Below are 21,174 nucleotides of genomic sequence, written 5' to 3'. Positions count from 1 at the left end.
TGACTCTGCATGACTTTGTATCTTTCATTTCCCTCTGTGTACAAGTCAAGGTATAAAAGTTCCTTTTGAAAATAAAGTTACAGGCCTCACTCACAGAAGCTTGGTCTCCCCATGTTATTCTTTTTTTCCTTTGCTCTCTTTTTCTCTCTCTGTTCTTCTTTCAGGATGACTCCTTGTGGTACAGGGGCTCTCTGAGTTCATTTTTTTTGCCTGGGCTTCTAAGACCCAATCGGGAAGGTGCCCTTCATCTTCACCGGGGAGGTGGCGTTCTTCCTTCTTAACCCAACCGAGAGGGCGCCTGCAGTCTCCGTGAACAGAGCAAGTTCCGTGCCAGGAGCTTTATTGGCTTTCTGTGTAAACCAAGGAAGATCAAGCCTCTTTCTCTCCCCTTTTACTTTCCTTATCGCCTATGCTGTCATCATGAGGGTACCCCTGGATCCTGCTGGGGCTGGACCCTGGCAGAGTCCCACTCCTAGGCATATACCCTGAGGAAACCAAAATTGAAGAATACACATGTACCCCAATGTTCACTGCAGCTCTAAGAAACCTAGATGTCCATCAACAGATGAATGGATAAAGAAGCTGGTACATATATACAATGGAATACTACTCAACCATAAAAAGGAATGCATTTGAATCTGTTCTAATGAGGTGGATGAAACTAGAGCCCATTATATAGAGTGAAGTAAGTCAGAAAGAGAGATATAAATATTGTATGCTTCTGCTGCTGCTCCTAAGTCACTTCAGTCGTGTCTGACTCTGTGCTACCCCAGAGATGGCAGCCCACCAGGCTCCCCCGTCCCTGGAATTCTCCAGGCAAGAACACTGGAGTGGGTTGCCAAGCTCTTCTCCAATGCATGAAAGTGAAAAGTGAAAATGAAGTCACTCAGTCTTGTCCAACTCCTAGTGACACCATGGACTTCAGCCTACCAGGCTCCTCCATCCATGGGATTTGCCAGGCAAGAGTACTGAAGTGGGTTGCCATTGCCTTCTCCAATAAATATTGTATACTGACACATATATATGGAATCTGAAGAGATGGCACTGATAAATTTATTTTCAGGGTAGCAATGGAGAAATAGATATAGAGAATAGACCTACGGACAAGGTAGGAGAAGAGGAGGGAGAAAGGGAGGTGTATGGACAGAGTAACAGAAATTTACAACACCATGTATAAAACAGATAGCCAATGGGAATTTGCTGTAAGACTCCGAAGAGGGGCTGAGGGAACAGGGAACTCAAACAGGGGCTCTGTGACAGGCTGACGGGTGGGGTGGAAAGGGAGATGGGAGGGGGTTCTGGGACGGAGGGGACATGGGTGTACCTATGGCTGATTCTTGTTGATGTATGAAAGAAAACCACAAAATTCTATAAAGCAATTATCCTTCAATTTAAAAAATTTTAAAAATAATAAAAAAGAATGATATCTATCATCTTGTAGATCTTGCAAGGAACAGGTGGCAAAAAAAAAAGAGAGAGAGAGAGAGATTTGTTGCTGGAGAGGCACATATGGGTTTGTGGGAATATTAAATATTTTTTAAGATGAGAAAGCTTGAATATTTTAAATGCTGGAAGGAAATTAGCAAGAAAATCTTGAAAAATCAGACCAAAGTTTGTATGATCGGTGGGCTGAAGTGCCAGAGAATTCACACAGAATACTGTGGGTAAAGTGTTTGGGCAGAGGGGTACCATTTCAAAGTAAGAGAGACACCTTTTTTTTTATTATTATGGGAGAGAACATAAACTATATGTGTAAAACAAGAATGTTTTACATAGGATGCAGAAAGTTGAGGAAGATTCATTTAATGATACGAATTGTCTTTATTGTCACCTACCATGACTCATCAAATGTGGTAGGTTGGCTATTTTAGGAGAGTACAGAGTCAAAGGAGATATAAATGATACATTATAGAAACAAAAAAATTTTCATTCACCATTTCATTTACTATTGATGTTAGAAGCCACAGATATATGGAGGCAAACTTCTGTAAGACTGTGTGATTCATATGGCTGGATGGAGTCATATTGTCTTCTGGGTATTAGGGTTTAAGTACGTAAGAGAGGGAAACATAGACATGTGTTGGTTTGAGGGATGTAATGAAGTCAAGGTGTCCTCAAGGGTTCCCACAGTGGAAGGTTTCCAGTCCACCTGTACAATCCAACTTCACAAACCAGCTCTCATTCATCAGTGCACATGTCAAAAGCACCCTGTGGTCAAGCTGTAGGCCCATCTGCTGAATGTTCCTTGTATGTCAGGGACAGTAATAACAGGTGAGATTAAAAAATAGTACAGAATGGTCCCTATCCTTGAGGAACTTTTACTAGTAAAGAGTTAAAAATCAAACAATATTCAAAACATTGTAAATATTGCTATTGCAAAATTGTGTACAAAATTTAAAAGAGGAAGAAGACAAATAAATATAAGGTGGAAAATCTTTTAAAAAGTAAATGTGACATTTACTGAGTTCTGAAGGTTGAGTAGGCTTTTGCAAAGTTGAGGAAAGAATAATATATATGAGAAGAAAATATTAAAGTGAATTCATTATGTCTGATGTTTAGAAATCTTGGGGTAGTGGTGGGGATGGATGAGGATGAAAATTTCCTGGAAGTAATACTGTAGATGGCCACAGAAACCTTGATTTTCACTTCTGGGTCATGGTGAGCTATAGAAGATCTTGAAATAGAATAGAAATCTAATCCAAATGTGTGTTTTAGAATGATTACTTTAGAGAGTTCAGAGTGGTAGGAGCTCATTGGTAAAGGATACATTTAAGAAGTTATTCCAACCAACTTGGTGAGAGATTACAAGAACCTGAACCAGGATAGTAACAAGGGAACTAAAAAGAGATGGTTGAATGTGAGATATTTAGAAGACAGGATTGATGTGACTTCATATATCAGTCAACTTTGACAAGCATAAGACTTGATACAAAGAACCTCACAATCTCAGTGGCTCACAGGAGCAAAGCTTAATGAATGGTCCACTGTGTGTTACTTGTGGGTCAGCTGCCATTCCAACACTGTGGCTCTGCTCTTGCATACAAGTGGATTCAGGTCTGCTCCCATGAGTTGTCTCTGCATTCTGAAACTTGTGTCTGCTTCATATTATGGATAAAACCTGAAAGGACAACTACTATTTGGTATGTGCAGGGAAGAAACAAAAAAAGACATATCATGTAAATATATTTAGTTTTAACTAGGATATAACTATCCACTCACATTTCATTGGTCAAACACGGTTCACATCGTTACGTCCAAAGTCCACAGTTCGGTGAAGTATCGGAAATACTCTGGCTAAAGGTTACCATAGCAAGAGTGAGAGAGAACAAGTGGTCAACAAACAATATACACTGTTGCTCCTGGGCTTCCTGGGTGCACAGTGGTAAATAATCTGCTTGCCAATGCAGGAGATGCAAAAGAGGCAGGTTCAGTCCCCTGGGCCAGGAAGATCCCCTGGGGAAGAGAATGGCAACCCACTCCACTATACTTGCCTGGAAAATTCCATGGACAAAGGAGTCCATGGGGTTGCACACATGCCTGCATACTTGGAAATGAGCTACATGAGAACGAGCTTATAGGGCAGTCACAGGTTAACCATCTCAGGGAAAAGAAGATGTATTAACTTCAAATATTTAAGAAAGGTTTTTGTGAAGACCTAGGTGAAACCAATAATAAAAATAACTTGATTTTCCCATTTTTCTCTTTCATTCTTTTTGTAAAATTTGAAGAACATGCCTTAAGTGAATTAGTTGCTCACAGTAACAACCTCTTGTATAAGATCTTGTCCCCTTTATCAGAGCAGATGGTTCAGTTCTGGTGATGAAGGCTTTATGGCTGCCAAGTTTCCAGGTTCACACTCAAATACTTGGCTCACAAAGTCATAATAGTGAGAGATTTGTGATTTTTTTTTAATTGCTGTAGTTATCCTTTAATTTTCCTCAAGTGCATGTGACTTCATGATGGAGAAAACTAAAGGGCTAGAGTCCACCATATCAAAACATGTCACCTAATAAGTGAAATTCAGAAGCCAAAAACCATTTTGGCTGCTGACTTACAGCTATTCAGAATGGTCCAGAATCTTGCTGAAAAACCATACACTTTGAATCTTTATTTTCTTTCCATGGGCATCACAGCAGTCTCCAAATGAGCCAGACCAGACTCATTTTTCCATCTACTATCTTTTGAACACTGTCCTATGGCTCCTTTCTTTCTTGTAACTATCCCAGTATACAGGTAACAAAACTAAGATTAAAATATTTATCAACTTCTTTTTGCTGTATTTCAATAGAGTTGGAATATGCATACACCTACCCTCTTAAATGCCTTTATATTGCTTTACTTATCAGGGATTATTTCTACTTTCCAGGTTATGATTATAATTGAATTACATACATACTCAAATAATTTTGCATAATACATGCTGCATAGTACATACGAAACTAAACACCAAGAAAAAAAGCTGAAGAGGATAGACAGGGTAGGAAATTAGAAAATGATTTGAACTGTGCATAGTCAATATTTCTATGAGATGAAGCTCATAGATTGAGTTTTCTTTTTGCCTTTTACTTTCTATATGAAAATTAACTTTTACAAAGTTAATCGACTACTATTTTAAAGCTTTTTGTTTTATATTCCCCTAGAGTAGGAAATTGGAGAAGGCAATGGCACCCCACTCCAGTAGTCTTGCCTGGAAAATCTCATGGACAGAGGAGCCTGGTGGGCTGCAGTCCATGGGGTCGCGAAGAGTTGGACATGACTGAACGACTTCACTTTCACTTTTCACTCTCACGCACTGGAGAAGGAAATGGCAACCAACTCCAGTGTTCTTGCCTGGAGAATACCAGGGACAGGGGAGCTTGGAAGGCTGCCACCTCTGGGGTTGCACAGAGTCAGCATGACTGAGTAACACATATAGCCAATCAACAATGTTTTGATAGTTTCAGGTGGACAGTAAAAGGACTCAGCCATACACATACACATATCCATTCTCCCCCAAACTTCCCTCCCACATAACATTGAGCAGAGTTCCCTGTGCTATACAGTAGAACTTTGTTGTTAAATATCCATTTCAAATATAGCAGTGTGTACATGTTGATCCCAAACTCCCTAATGATTCTTTCTCCTCACTCCTCCCCCCTGGCAACCATATGTTCATTCCCTAAGTCTGTGGATATGTTTCTGTTTTGTAAATAAGTTTATTTGTATCATTTCTGTTTAGATTCTGTATATAAGAGATGTCACACAATATTTCTCTTTTTCTGTCTGATTTGCTTATCTCAGTATGAAAATCTCTAGGTCCATCCATGTTGCTGCAAATGGCATTTATTTCATTCCCTTTAATGGCTGGGTAATACTCTATTGTATACCTGTACCGTATCTTCTTTATCCATTCCTCTGTCAATGGACAATTAGGTTGCTTCCCTGTCTTGACTATTGTGAATAATGCAGTGAACACTGGAGTGCATGTATCTTTTTGGACCATGTTTTTTCCTCTGGGTATATGCCCAGGAGAGGGATTGCTGGATTATATAAGAACTCTATTCCTAGTTTTTTGAGGGATTTCCAAACTGTTTTCAACAGTGACTGCTGCACCAATTTATATTCCCACCAACAGTGTAGAAGTGTTCCCTTTTCTCCACACCTTCTCCAATGTTTATTGTTTGTAGATTTTTTTTGATGATGGCCATTCTGACTGGTGTGAAGTGATACCTCCCTGTCGTTTTGGTTTGCATTTTTCTAGTAAGTAGCAATGTTGAGCATCTTTACATGTACCTGTTGGCTATCTGCATGTATTCTTTGGAGAAATTTCTATTTAGGTCACGTGCCAATTTTCCCATTGGGTTGTTTGCTGTTTTGTTATTGAGTCATATAAACTGCTAGTATATCTTGGAAATTAAGCCCTTGTCCATCACAACATTTGCAAATATTTTCTCCCAGTCTCGTGTCTTTGTATTATTTATGAATTCTTTTGCTGTACAAAGCTTGTAAGTTTTATTAGGTCCCATTTGTTTATTTTTGCTTTTATTTCTACTGCCTTGGGAGACTGACCTGAAAAAATGTTGGTGAGATTTATGTCAGAGAATGTTTTGTCTATGTTCTCTTTTAGGAGTTTTACAATATTGTGTCTTATATTTAAGTCTTTAAGCCACTTTGAGTTTATTTTTGTGTGTGGTGTGTGAGAATATGCTCTAACAGCATTAATTTACATTCAGTTCTCCAACTTTCCCAATACCATTTGCTGAAGAGTGTCTATGTCATAATATTTAAACTGGGTTTCAGAGTAATACATTTCAGAGATGAATGTGGTTTGACCAAAGAAGTAACAGTGAAAATGGCAGTGGTGGTTCGATTTGGCATTAATTTTTAAGATACAGCCAACTGGATTTCTCTCTGTGTTAGATGTAAGCAGTGAGAAAACAATAAGAGTCAAAGATAACTAAAGTTATAGCAAGAGATATGGACAGAATGGAGGTGCTATCAACTGTAAAGCAAGAGGTGTGGGAGGAGCATGTTGGAAGACAGTTCGGAAGATGAAAGATCAGAAGTTTAGTGTTGCTCACATTGAATTGGGGCTTCCCAGGTGGCTCAGAGGTAAAGAACCCACCTGCCAAGCAGGAGACATGGGTTTGATACCTGGATCGGGAAAATCTCCTGGAGAAGGAAATGGCATCCCACTCCAGGATTCTTGCCTGGGAAATCTCATGGACAAAGGAGCCTGGGGGACTGCCATCCATGGAGTTGTAAAAAGCTGGACATGACTTAGTGACTAAACAACAACCACAACACATTAAATTAGAATCCTGATCCTTCAGAATGCTATGTCACCATGAAAAAAGAGAGTGTCCATACAAGTCTATTCCAGGTCTGCTCTTGCATAGCTGTAAAACAAGGGACACATTGAAAATCTTGTTTTTCCTCAGGGACCAAGCACTCCCCAGGACTCTGCTTCTCCTTCTGCTCACTTTCATCAGATCAGAGACCTCTCTAAAACCAGGTCAGGCTGAGACCCTGAGTATTTTAAGCTACAATGTCTGAGAAGGTTTTTGTTCAGCTCCCCCTGCAGACTCAGGCACTGTGTCACACAGAGCACAGAAGTACTTGGCAGAGTCACTCCAATGGGCTGAAGCTTTCATCAGGTGGAAGGAGTTTTCATCCTTCTTGAAATCAGCCTCAAAGCCTTTGATGCCTTTAACCCGGGTGGGCCCTGGTAGATACTTCAGTAGAAACTGGAGGCCTTGGTTGGGGTACTGGACATACCAGAAGAGATAAATAGATCCACCATAAGAATAGTTGCATCTCAGCTCCACATGGTTTCCTTCAGAGACGTTGATGTGACCGTCAGGCTGGGTCACTAACTGGGCTCCAGTTCCTCCTGTAACATCAATGCAGAATCAGTGAATCCAGGGCACACCTATCTATAACGAGACAGTGTTTCCATTCAGACACCCTCAGAACAAAATTCCTTCTATATAGGCAGAAGCATGGAATATAATGTTACTTACTTGCTGTGAAGAGCATTCCAAGTAGCAGAAAAGTCACTGAGAGCATGGCTATGCAGGGAGGAAGATCTCCCTTGAGGAGCAGGAAGGAATGTGCCAGGGTGTGCTAAGTCCTTGTAACGGGGAAAATCTGAGAGTTAAAGAGAACCCTGTTTAGGCAATCCTAGCTACTATCAGTCAGAAACGGTTCCATAAGAATGACTGCTCCTGATGTTGAGCCTGTTCAAATATGCACTTCAATGAGCTGTAAGATAAAGAAGCTCATAGGAGTGAGATAGACACTTCCAGTTTATACAACATCACCCTCTGCAGGTCAACAAAAATATTGAGTCTTCAGGCTTTCGTGCCCCATCTCCTATCTGCTCCTATTTAGGCTTGAATGGCACCCCACTCCAGTACTCTTGCCTGGAAAATCCCATGGACGGAGGAGCCTGGTAGGCTGCAGTCCATGGGGTCGTGAAGAGTTGGACACAACTGAGCGACTTCACTTTCACTTTTCACTTTCATGCATTGGAGAAGGAAATGGCAACCCACTCCAGTGTTCTTGCCTGGAGAATCCCAGGGATGGGGGAGCCTGGTGGGTTGCAGTCTATGGGGTCTCACAGAATCGGACACGACTGAAGTGACTTAGCAGCAGCACTTAAACATTCTCATCCTAAACTGATGAGAATGTTTCAGGGGTTTGCTTACTAAGAGGTTCTTTTAGTATATGAATTAAATAGCATTATATAATCACATAAAGTAAGAAATCCTTATTATTATAAATGAGAAAATTGAAGCAAGCAAGGAAGGATGTAATTTGTTCAAGATCACAGTAAGTAATCTGGAATTTGTTCCATTGATATGATTCAAGAATCTGTATCCTGAACCCTCGTGGCAGATTCATGTTGATACATGGCAAAACCAATATAATATTGTAAAGTTTAAAAAAAAAGAATAAAAAATAATAATAATTTTTAAAAATTAATAAATAAAAAAAAGAATCTGTATCACTGGCCACTGACAACTTAGCACTATGGCCATTAGGCTAGATAGTATCCTCACTTATTAGAGGGGAAATCAAGTCCTTTAGAAGTTAAATGACTTGTCCAAGGACATATAAAGATTAGAACCTAATTCAATTAGACTCCACTATGTTGTCAGTCTACTGACAAGTACTGACAATACTACTCTTTAGAATAAATGTAATTTCACCAAGACACACACCCAGAGCAAACTTCACAAGAGAATAGAAACTAAAGAAAATCTCCAAGGAACTCAAATACTGATGTGAAGGCCAGTAGGAAAAAGTATCAGAGAAACCTCAAAGGTAGTCCAGAGAGGTACATGGCAAATCAGAATTGACTGGTGTCCTGAAAGAGCAGAAAAGTGGAGTTTCGAAAAGGAAGGACTCTTCATCAGAGCAGTTGCTAAAAAATGTCTACCTAGTGAGATGATGACTGAAAAGTGTCTATTGACTTTTAGCAGCACAAAAATCATGATTTGAGTCTTTCAGCAGAAACTCAACTGTAGTAGAGACAAGACAAAGGAGAAAAATTTTGGAATACAGAAATCTCTTTCCAGAGGCTGAACTGTGAAGGGGAGAAAAGATATGGTGCTGAGTAGACAAGGAGGCTGAAGTGTTGAGATATATTTACATGTTTTTGGAAATGTTCTATAAACAATGGATCAAAGTTCTGAAGAGACAGCCAGGATGGAATATGGACCACAGGTAGGAGAATTAATTTGTGAGGAGAAACAGTTATTACAATTTTATTGGAATGAAGGAGGAAATAATTGGTTTGGATTTCAGTATTATTTCAGGGTGTGAAGGAGAAAGTTGACACATCTATTAATTTTAATGAATTTTTTTCTTCTTGTAGATAGAAATTAAGTACCTTCCAAGATAATTAATAGAAGAGATCCTGGGTTAAGAAATGTGATGAGTGTGAGAAGTTTTGAGAAATCACTGTAGGAATTGACAATGAGAAATGATTACAGAGAAAAAGAATACTTTCTTGGAAGCACTGTGGGTCTAGTTAGTGTTGGAGGTGATAACAATTTCAATTACACCAGTCTGTCCATCTGTGTGATTTTCTTGAACTCTGCTTTATCAAAGTATATAAGAAAGTAGATTTTTTTGTAATTTGATCTTTATAATGACTGAACAGTATTCCATGGTATGTGTGTAATATAGTGTTTTGAATCATTTCCCCAATGAGGTACATAAGAAGGCAGATATTAATCCATGATTAGGAATTAATAAGATCATTGATATGACATAGAATTAACTCAAAACAATGAAGTTAGTGACTGAAGACTGATTGAAGGAGGGCTGTGAAGTTTAGATATTGTAGAAAGAGAAATAAAAGATTGGAAACTTCTGAGAAATAAGATAACAATAAAGAGATCTGGGGGCTAAATGATCATAAAGGGTCAAAGAATGAATGCAGCAGAAGTATATGAGTGTAAGAATCTGAGGATGCAAGATTTACACAGGATATAAGATTTCAGAGGTGGAGCGGCATCTAACTGGAGAAATATCATCACATCTTTCTGGAGTGTGGTCATGGGAGTTTGTGACTGAGATGGATCCTAATTGATAGACTTCAGAGTTGATGAGTTCAGGTTTCCCTCTGAATTGTCCTCTCTGAATTTAAGTCAAGGAGTATTTTAGGTTACAGTAGAATCTTGTATGTTTACATCTTCAATATATAAGGAAGAGTGTGGCAGTGTCGCACTGAATAATTCTCACAGACACACAGGATTGTAAGAGACAGTGCAAGGAGAGTTCATGGAAGAGCAACTCTCTGAGAAAACGCTGAGTGCATATTTATTGGTAACATCGTAAAATCTTTAACTAAGAGCAGTAAAGCAAGACAGAGACCAGCATTCTGGGGTTAAGGAAGCTACCTCCTGGAGGTCTGCAGGAAATCGCATTAGAGTCCTAAAGAAAGGTCTTTGAAGAAAAGGGGGTTTGTTTATCATGCAGAGTAGCATCTTGCAATGCTGACATGTCAACCAGAACATTTAACTTAAAGGCAGGGGAGAGCAAGCAAGGAAGAGGGAATGAGTAAGATTCAATTCCAGGAGACACTTCTGAGAAAATAGTAAAACATGGTTCCCACAGAAGAGTGTCTGATGTTTATAAAGATGAGAGTGATAAAAGGAATAGGGAAAAGTAGGGGTAAAAGGCAAAGCCCCAAAGGGTCGAAGACAAGAGTCTGTCTTTTGGGGGGGTATGGTAGTGACAAGAATGCTGTTCTCATCTCTAAATTTGAAGTGTTTTAGATGAGGGAGGACCAGAAGTAACCACAAGTGAAAGAGCTCTATTACAAACGGTCAGGTTTCAGTTACGATATGTGGAAGGAATTTTTACAGGGGCTACTGAATGTTTATTTTCAATAGAATGAGGATTTAGAGGGCAAAGTAGAAAGTAACGTGGGATGGTAAGAGGTAGTTATGTTAGGGGAAGCACACTGATTGAAACTGCCCACCCTGGCCAGGTACCATAGTAACCATTTGCGTGAGTTGTTTTATGACAGGAGATCCTGGTAAGGAATACAGAACTAATAAGCCACCACCAACCGGAAGAGTTCGGGAAAGGTCTAAAGGAGACACTGTGTGTCTGTCTACTTCCAAGAATCCCTCTCACTAGCATCCATCTTGGCTGAGCGATGCGTGTGCCACCAGGAAAGACTCTGAACTAGAATGATTGCTCAAAGACCACCCAGAAACTAATCCCATCACCATAAAACCCGACATTGCGAGCCACGCGGCAGAGCAGTTCTCCTGGGTTTCCTTACACTACTGCTCTCCACCCAGGTGCCCTTTCCCAATAAAATCTCTTGCTTTGTCAGCACATGTGTCTCCTCGGACAATTTTTTTCTGAGTGTTAGACAAGAGCCCAGTTTCGGGCCCTGGAAGGGGTCTGCCTTCCTGCAACAATTAGGTCAGTGTAGAAAATTAAACAGGTCAGACTCCTTGGCGAATCATTCCTCTCTGCAAGGAGTCAGTCAGGGATAGAATTAAATGTGCCTTCAAAGGTCCTAATACAGAGGAATGTGGCCACAACCAGATCAACTGGTGCTCAAGTCTCTAAGAAGATGTCATAAATCAGTAAATTTTGGCTATCCCAATGGATTAGTTTCAGAAGTTTTCTCTTCTTTGTGTTCGGGAAATTGTCTTTTCCATGTGTGTATACACTTGTTACTTGTTTCTTATAACCCTCTTACATCGTATCTACTTTAGGGGCAAGTCAATTTGAAATCACTTAGTATGTTGCACATTTTATGCAATTCTGATAGAATGAATTAGATATTCTTCTAATAGAATCAGTCTCTCAGATGTGCCTAACAGATGGAATTTGTGAAACATTAGAATCCTCAATGTGGCATCATTCACATCCTATTCTTGGATATTCAAAAAGACTGAGAAATTTGTCCTGGTATGTAGGATGTGTATGGAAATGTAAATGGCTATGTTTATCATACTTTGGAAATTGTTTTGATTCTGTGAGTGAAATCTGAAGTAATAGATACTTGTACTCAAGTCTCGGAAAGTACAATGAGAGGTGCTCTAGCACTTTCCAAAGATCAGCATATCCTTTCAGGACACTTTCAGTCACCTTTCCCCTCATTTCCTCTTCTTCCCAGCTTTAGAGCTCACTTGCTTATTTCCTCACTTTGCTTTTCCTAAAACATATCTTTCTGTCTGTTTTATTTATTGAAGTGTTCTCAGTAATTAGCATAGTACCTGATGAATAGGAGCTGCTCAATAAACATTTATTGAATAAAGAAATATTCTTGGCTGAACACTTTACTGACAATTGCTAGGGATGCAATAAAAAATAGAGGGCATGAGTTAGATCTTCTATAAAAATAGAAGAAAGAGTCTAAGGACATCACATGGGATCTCATAATGAAGACAAGGATATATTCCAAAATCCTTATTCATTCATGGACTCATTAAATTTTTCTTTCCTATTTATCTGTTTTCTTTCCTTCTTCCCACCTTCTCTCTTTTCCTTCCTTCCTTTTTCTATTCCCCATTCCTATCATTATTAAATGTGAAATTGGTCCCCAACTATTTTGTTAGGCTCTTCCTGTGAACTTCAGTTCATTCCAATACACACTTCTCTTTATCTCTGACATTCTTCATAGATTGTGATAAATGGCATAAATTTATGCTTGTTTTATTAAAATTTTGAATTATTGTGTTTGTCATAAGGTGGTGGACACCAGATAGTTTGAAAGATTATGATTGCATGTAGCTAGATAGAGTCCCCTAGAAAGATGCAAGGAATTCTCCTAACTTTGCAAAAAACAATAACAAAAAAATATTCATTTAGACATCAGTTGATACTCACAATCAGTGTGTTATCACAACTATAAGTCAATGAAAATGTAAAAAATGCATATGATGATTCAGCAATGTGCCTAAGGAAGCACAGTGCTTGTCAATCCTAAAGTAGTGAACCAATTTGATTAATAAAAAGCCTCTTCTTATATTGAGGCTTCCCAGGTGGCACTAGTGGTAAAGAACCTGCCTGCCAGTGCAAGAGATATAAAGACACAGGTTCAATCCCAGGGTTGGGAAGATCCCTTGGAGTAAGGCAAGGCAACTCATCTCCATCACATGAGATCCCATGTGATGTCCTTAGACTCTTTCTTCTATTTTTATAGAAGATCTAACTCATGCCCTCTATATTTTATTGCATCCCTAGCAATTGTCAGTAAAGTGTTCAGCCAAGAATATTTCTTTATTCAATAAATGTTTATTGAGCAGCTCCTATTCATCAGGTACTATGCTAATTACTGAGAACACTTCAATAAATAAAACAGACAGAAAGATATGTTTTAGGAAAAGCAAAGTGAGGAAATAAGCAAGTGAGCTCTAAAGCTGGGAAGAAGAGGAAATGAGGGGAAAGGTGACTGAAAATAATTAAAAATTTTAATAAAACAAGCATAAATTTATGCCATTTATCACAATCTATGAAGAATGTCAGAGATAAAGAGAAGTGTGTATTGGAATGAACTGAAGTTCACAGGAAGAGCCTAACAAAATAGTTGGGGACCAATTTCACATCCTAGAATCCATGGACAGAGGAGACAGTCAGGAAACAGTCCAGAGGGTCACAAAGAGTCGGACATGACTGAAATGACTTAGCATACATGCACATTTTGTATAGATAAATTATATTTGGATTGTTAAAATTAAAAATACAGGTAATTCCCTATTTGTGGAGGATGCAAGATATGTCTTCTCACTCTGTTGAAGTATGACTGTTTACAGCATATAGAAGGCAAGATGCCACTTCTCCAAAAATTTTAAATGTACCCTTTATTGAACATCTAATCAAATTTTCTAGTATCTAATTCATATATCTAATTAAATTTTTCATGTACATGCCAAAGTGATTCTACAAAGATGTGTAAGACAACATTCTTTATGATAGCAAAGAAAAAGAAACAATTACTCATTAATGAATTAAAATTAATTAATTATTAATTAATTTAATGATAAAATGTTTCAAAGTACTAAATAAGCATCAGAAAGAATATAGTGGGCCACTCCACTTTGTTTCAACTGTAGAAAGAGCTCCAGGATATTATTAAATGAAAATCAAAAGGCACAGTGTAAAAAATCCAAATAAATTCAATTTAATGGCAAATTGTTTGATCTGTCTGTGTGTATACACGTATGTATGTGTATAAATGTGTATGCAGTTGCATAAAGTGATGTGCAAAGATATGTGTGTGTGTGTTCAATTGTGTCCAATTCTTTGTGACCCACTAGACTGTAGCCACTCAGGCTCTTCTGTCCATGGAATTTCTCAGGCAAGGATACTGGAATGGGTTGCCATTTCCTACTCCAGGGAATCTTCCTGACCCAGAAATTGAACCTGCCTCTGTTGTGTCGAGTGCTGAAAAATTGATGCTTTTGAACTGTGGTGTTGGAGAAGACTCTTGAGAGTCCCTTGTACTACAAAGAGATCCAACCAGTTCATTCTGAAGGAGATCAGCCCTGGGATTTCTTTGGAGGGAATGATGCTGAAGCTGAAACTCCAATATTTTGGCCACCTCATGTGAAGAGTTGACTCATTGGAAAAGACTCTGATGCTGGGAGGGATTGGGGGCAGGAGCAGAAGGGGCCGACAGAGGATGAGATGGCTGGATGGCATCACTGACTCGATGGACATGAGTCTGAATGAACTCTGGGAGTTGATGATGGACAGGGAGGCCTGGCGTGCTGCAATTCATGGGGTCGCGAAGAGTCGGACATGACTGAGCAACTGAACTGAACTGAACTGTTGTGTCTCCTGCATTGGCAGGCAGATTCTTTACCACTGCACCACCTGGGGTTCAATTCAGTTCAGTGGCTGAGTCGTGTCCGACTCTTTGCAACCCCGTGGACTGCAGCAGGCCAGGCTTCCCTGTCCATCACCAACTTCCGGAGCTTGCTCAAACTCATGTCCATTGAGTCAGTGATGCCATCCAACTCATCCTTTGTCATTTCCTTCTCCTCCTACCTTCAATCTTTCCCAGCATCAGTGTCTTTTCAAATGAGTCAGTTCTTCGCATCAGGTGGCCAAAGTACTGGAGCTTCAGCTTCAGCATCAATCCTTCCAATGAATATTCAGGACTGATTTCCTTTAGGATGGACTGGTTTGATTTCCTTGCAGCCCAAGGGATTCCCAAAAGTCTTCTCCAACACCACAGTTCAAGAGCATCAATTCTTCAGCACTCAGCTTTCTTTATAGTCCAACTCTCACATCAATACATGACTACTGCAAAAACCATAGCTTTGACTAGACAGACCTTTGTCACCAAATTAATGTCAGTGCTTTTTAATATGCTATCTAGGTTGGTCATAGCTTTTCTTTCAAGGAGCAAGCATCTTTTAATTTCACGACTGCAGTCACCATGTACAGTGATTTTTGAGCCCCCCAAAATAAAGTCTCTCACTGTTTGTTTCCCCATTTATTTGCCATGAAATGATGGGACTGGATGCCATGATCTTAGTTTTTTGAGTGATGAGTTTTAAGCCAACATTTTCACTCTCCTCTTTCATTTTCATCAAGGGGAAGCCTTTCATCAGGGAAATCTTTCACCTGGGGAACTGTGCAAAAATATATGTAATTGAAATGGCTGATATGATATACATTAAACTGTTAGAAAAGGACACTGGGAGGAATCTCCTTCATTTGGTAGAATGAAGGAGATACAGCTATGTGCCTTCACTTTTGCTCTGCCTGAGATGGATCTATGTGCTGCTTAGAGAATATAGAAAATGATGAAAACTCTTTATAGAGGCAGAACTTCTAGACAGATTAAAAATAAATATTAACTTGGTTTTTGTTTCCTTAAAAATTTTTTATCACAAACATGTGTTCTAGAGTAATAACAAAATAACATTTCAGATTTTCCTCTGAGTAAGATCAATCTGCAAGTGAAAAAACTGTAATAATATGCATTTCTGAGTTTGGATTTGTCCTGGGTCCAAACGAAGGAAGCCTTTGGAACAGGAGAATTATCTGTGTTTTCCTTATCTTTTCATCTTTAATACACTGAAACCAACATTTTATTGACACGAGAAGGAGCCATGAAAAACTATTAATACCTCACCACTTTATTCCTGTGTTAAAATTATGATTTTTAGTTTCCTTATCATTCATAGCCACATCAACCAATGAAGCACTTCTTCCTTGTCCTCTTTCTCTTCTTTTCTTTATCCATCTTCTTCCATTTCCCCTCCCTTCATTTTCCTCATGTCTCACTGCTCTTCTGATTCCCCTTCCACATGACTCTAGATTTGCTCTTGTGACTGCTCCCCCAACTCTGTCCTCCCCCCATCTTCCCACCAGAGATACTGCACAGGTGCAGCCCTGTCTGTCCCAGTGTGCCTCTCTCAGGATGCGGTAGTACACAGTGGTGTCTCTCAGGGTGACCTGGGGCAGGACCAAGGTGCTGGACTTTCTGTCTGAAGCTATGTGCAGAGAGGCCATGCTGCTGCTCACTGTGCCTCATAAGCCATGAATGACATACTGTGGACTCTGATTGGGATTTTGCCGATACCAATGTATATAGTCTTCTCCACCAGTGGTAGAGTGGCTACAAGGCAGGTTTGCATCCTCTCCTTCAGCACAATCCATGGAGCCAGGCTGGGTGGTCTTAGCATCAATCACAGTCCCTAAAAGGTCAAGAAAATAAAATTATCCCCTGACAACAAATCAGTGTAATTCTATGGATCAAGGGCACAACACTCCCCAAACTGTCTGGACCTACCCCCTATTCCAGTGTTTTTATCTATGTCCTGAGAAATATTATTGGTGCTTATTATATAGGGGCCAAAGACACATGACAAGAATCTGAGAACTCTGTAGGCTTTATCCCAGGGTCTTTGGCTCAATAACCCCAGAGATTTTTTCAACCTGCTTACTGCTAAAGTCTCTTCCGGATCATGGCTATGAATTAATATGTCATGTAGAAGTTTGTGCTCACTAGCAAATGCATAGATCTGTTCTCAACTCCATTGCTATAATGCTGAATAAAACACAGGGAGAAGAGTAGAGAGCAAATGATGCTTTATGGTTCCTTGGCCTCAAAGTCATCCCTTGTAGAACACTTACCCAAGGTCAGAAAAACAGTTACTCCAATCACCAGCCTCATACTTCAAGGACAAACCAGGATTGTGGGCTCAGAGTTCACACTTGTGTCTGCTCCTAGGCTTGTTTCCAGAGAACAGACACAACTGCTGCTGTTAGAGACTTACAACCAGTGCAGGTATCTGTTGCAGTGTGTTGTTGCCAGGATCTGTCAGCCAATGATCAAGCAGTTCCTTGTCTAGGTCTTCCTGCCCCGTTTTAGTTACATCCTGCAAAGAAAGCGAGACATCCCCAACTCACAGGGTGCTGACTGCTATCCCTTATGAAGTTTAAAGTCTGGCTCTGGAAAAGGAACACCAATCACAATGGTGTGTCTATCCAGAACCTGTGTTCTATCATTTCTTCTTCAAAGAAATTTTCTGATGTTCCGTGAAGCTTGTGGGAAACATTGTTTAATCCCAGAAAGCTTTACTGAGCTCTATATTGTAACGAGGCTTTTTAGTTCCTCTTCCCTTTCTGCCATAATGGTGGTGTCATCTGCATATCTGAGGTTATTGATATTTCTCCCAGCAATCTTGATTCCAGCTTGTGTTTCTTCCAGCCCAGCATTTCTCATGAGGTACTCTGCATATAAGTTAAATAAACAGGGTGACAATATACAGCCTTGATGAACTCCTTTTCCTATTTGGAACCAGTCTGTTGTTCCATGTCCAGTTCTAACTGTTGCTTCCTGACCTGCATACAAATTTCTCAAGAGGCAGATCAGGTTGTCTAGTAGTCCCATCTCTTTCAGAATTTTCCACAGTTTATTGTGATCCACACAGTCAAAGGCTTTGGCATTGTCAATAAAGCAGAAATAGATGTTTTTCTGGAACTCTCTTCCTTTTTCGATGATCCAGTGGATGTTGGCAATTTGATCTCTGGTTCCTCTGCCTTTTCTAAAACCAGCTTGAACATCAGGAAGTTCATGGTTCACATATTGCTGAAGCCTGGCTTGGAGAATTTGGAGCATTACTTTACTAGCATGTGAGATGAGTGCAATTGTGCGGTAGTTTGAGCATTCCTTGGCATTGCCTTTCTTTGGGATTGGAATGAAAACTGATCTTTTCCAGTCCTGTGACCACTGCTGAGTTTTCCAAATTTGCTGGCATATTGAGTGCAGCACTTTCACAGCATCATTTTTCAGGATTTGGAATAGCTCAACTGGAATTCCATCACCTCCACTAGCTTTGTTCGTAGTGATGCTTTCTAAGGCCCACTTCACTTCACATTCCAGGATGTCTGGCTCTAGGTCAGTGATCACACCATCGTGATTATCTGGGTTGTGAAGATCTTTTTTGTATAGTTCTTCTGTGTGTTCTAGCCATCTCTTCTTAATATCTTCTGCTTCTGTTAGGTCCATACCATTTCTGTCCTTTACTGTGCCCATCTTTGCATGAAATGTTCCTTTGGTGTCTCTGATTTTCTTGAAGAGATCCCTAGTCTTTCCCATTCTGTTGTTTTCCTCTATTTCTTTGCATTGATCACTGAAGAAGGCTTTCTTATCTCTTCTTACTATTCTTTGGAACTCTGCATTCAGATGTTTGTATCTTTCCTTTTCTCCTTTGCTTTTCACTTCTCTTCTTTTCATAGCTATTTGTAAGGCCTCCCCAGACAGCCATTTTGCTTTTCTGCATTTCTTTTCCATGGGGATGGTCTTGATCCCTGTCTCCTGATGAAAGTGAAAGTGGAGAGTGAAAAAGTTGGCTTAAAGCTCAACATTCAGAAAACAAAGATCATGGCATCCGGTCCCATCATTTCATGGGAAATAGATGGGGAAACAGTGGAAACAGTGTCAGACTTTATTTTTCTGGGCTCCCAAATCACTGCAGATGTGGATTGCAGCCTTAAAATTAAAAGATGCTTACTCCTTGGAAGGAAAGTTATGACCAACCTAGATAGCATATTCAAAAGCAGAGACATTACTTTGCCAACAAAGGTTTGTCTAGTCGAGGCTATGGTTTTTCCTGTGGTCATGTATGGATGTGAGAGTTGGACTGTGAAGAAGGCTGAGTGCCAAAGAATTGATGCTTTTGAACTGTGGTGTTGGAGAACACTCTTGAGACTCTCTTGGACTGCAAGGAGATCCAACCAGTCCGTTCTGAAGGACATCAGCCCTGGGATTTCCTTGGAAGGACTGGTGCTAAAGCTGAAACTCCAGAACTTTTGCCACCTCATGCGAAGAGTTGACTCATTGGAAAAGACTCTGATGCTGGGAGGGATTGGGGGCAAGAGGAGAAGGGGACAACAGAGGATGAGACGGCTGGATGGCATCACTGACTCCATGGACATGAGTCTGAGTGAACTCCGGGAGTTTGTGATGGACAGGGAGGCCTGGCGTGCTGCGATTCATGGGATCACAAAGAGTCGGACATGACTGATTGACTGATCTGATCTGATATTGTAAAGAAATGAAAATTTCCATCCATGTTCTAGTAAATGTATGTGAGATTTCAAAGTAGTCTGTGGTTGTTCTGAGGGACAGGAGATATTAGAAACATTGAGACAGAAAGCTAAACATCTTGAGCTTGAACATTGGAGCTCAGCATCCTGAAAATGTCCTTGGAATCATGCATCTGTCTCCATCTAGGCAGACATTTCTCAATGCATCAGTTCTTGATATAGTAACTGATGACAAGGATGGTATTCTCCTCATCCTCCTTGAACAATTGTCCTTAATTCTTATGCCCTCTGTGCCCAGGTTTGTAGGTGTTCGGCACCAAAGATGCTGAGACAGAAAAGACAGAAGGGAAAGCAAACTATCTGGGGTGGAGAAGGGTGGAGGTGGGTGATCCTGGCAGAAAAAGAGGAGTGAAGAGAAAAGAGCATAAGGGATAGGGAAGGAACAGTTAACCAGGGGTGGGAAATGGGGAAGCAGTATTTAGGGAGGTACATGGAAAAGGTTTAGGCCATAAAGCTATGATTCCCTGAATCCTTGACCGCATGCACTCAACAAAGGATTATAAAATCAGTTTATCAAAAGACAATGAAAATCTGTCCTTTTTCTTCTCTTTTCTGTGGAACATCTATGGAAAACATGTTTCCTTTCCTGTATAGCCAGAAAGGACCACTCTTTCCAAATAAAGCAGCCCCCTTTTGTGACTGAATAAACAAATTGCAGTGCTAAACTCCCACCAGAAGTCAACCTTTTGAAAAGTTCCTCATTCGAAAGGTAAATAGCCCTGGTGGCTCAGCCAGTAAAGAATCCGCCTGCAATGTAGGCAATGGGGGTTCGATCCTTGGATCAGGAATATCCTCTGGTAAAGGAAATGGCTGCCCACTCCAGTATTCTTGCCTGGGTAAATCCATGGACAGAGAAGCCTGTGGTCTACAGTCCATGGTGTCTCAAGAGCTGGACACGACTGAGAACACACACATTGTAGTTGTACCACCTCTGTACTCAGCTGTGTTTTCTTAGTTCTATACCGCTCCACAAAAGATTTTAATTATTTTTGGCTCCTTTGTTTTGTCATACCCCCATTATGATCCTCAGTTGTTGGCTTCTTTGTAGTTTTCCTTTTGTCTTTAACCTTCCCATATTTTAAGGTTACTCAATGTTTATAAAGAGAAGTTGCTACATATAAAGCACTCAAGAGTTTTCTGTTTTCTGAATGAGTAGATGAGCTGTTACTCATGAACTTAGTGAAAGAAGTTATGCTGAGCAACTCTTGAAATTATTCTAAAAGCAATCTTTCAATCCTATGGAAGTCAAGTTAAACAAAAGACTCCAACAGGATAAACAGAGGGTTATATTTGTGGACAAAATTCAAGAACAGATAATAAACATCCCAACTCTAGGATGGAGGAAAATTAAACTAATGATATGGAAATAAATATCATGATAATCACGCTTCATTCATTTAACAAATAATCACAAATATTCTTTGGGAGTCCCTCTCTGGTGGATCACATGCACACACAAGTCAACACCCACTATTACTGAAAATATAGGAACAAATGAAAGTGAATTCATTTAAGCTATGTAAGAATATATTATTTTATTATATTAGCAAAAGGCAGAAGAAAACTAGCATGAACATTTTGTCTGTT

The 21,174-nt window shown here is 39.8% G+C and overlaps 1 gene segment (V, D, J or C); it reads right to left on the bottom strand.

The window, feature by feature from the left end:
• Positions 1–7,022: 7,022 nt before the first annotated feature.
• On the bottom strand, positions 7,023–7,548 carry LOC147365051 (T cell receptor alpha variable 8-3-like). The segment is given in 2 exon segments: positions 7,023–7,372; positions 7,503–7,548. Coding segments are annotated over 2 exon segments (396 nt in total).
• Positions 7,549–21,174: the final 13,626 nt, after the last annotated feature.

The sequence above is a fragment of the Bos grunniens genome, chromosome 10 (assembly GCF_055505025.1).
Source record: "Bos grunniens cultivar Pamir isolate PY7600 chromosome 10, Bosgru_T2T1.0, whole genome shotgun sequence".
In the NCBI taxonomy this organism is placed as follows: Eukaryota; Metazoa; Chordata; class Mammalia; order Artiodactyla; family Bovidae; genus Bos; species Bos grunniens.
The sequence above is the reverse complement of the archived record's forward strand: the minus strand, read 5'-3'. Positions and strand labels throughout refer to the sequence as shown.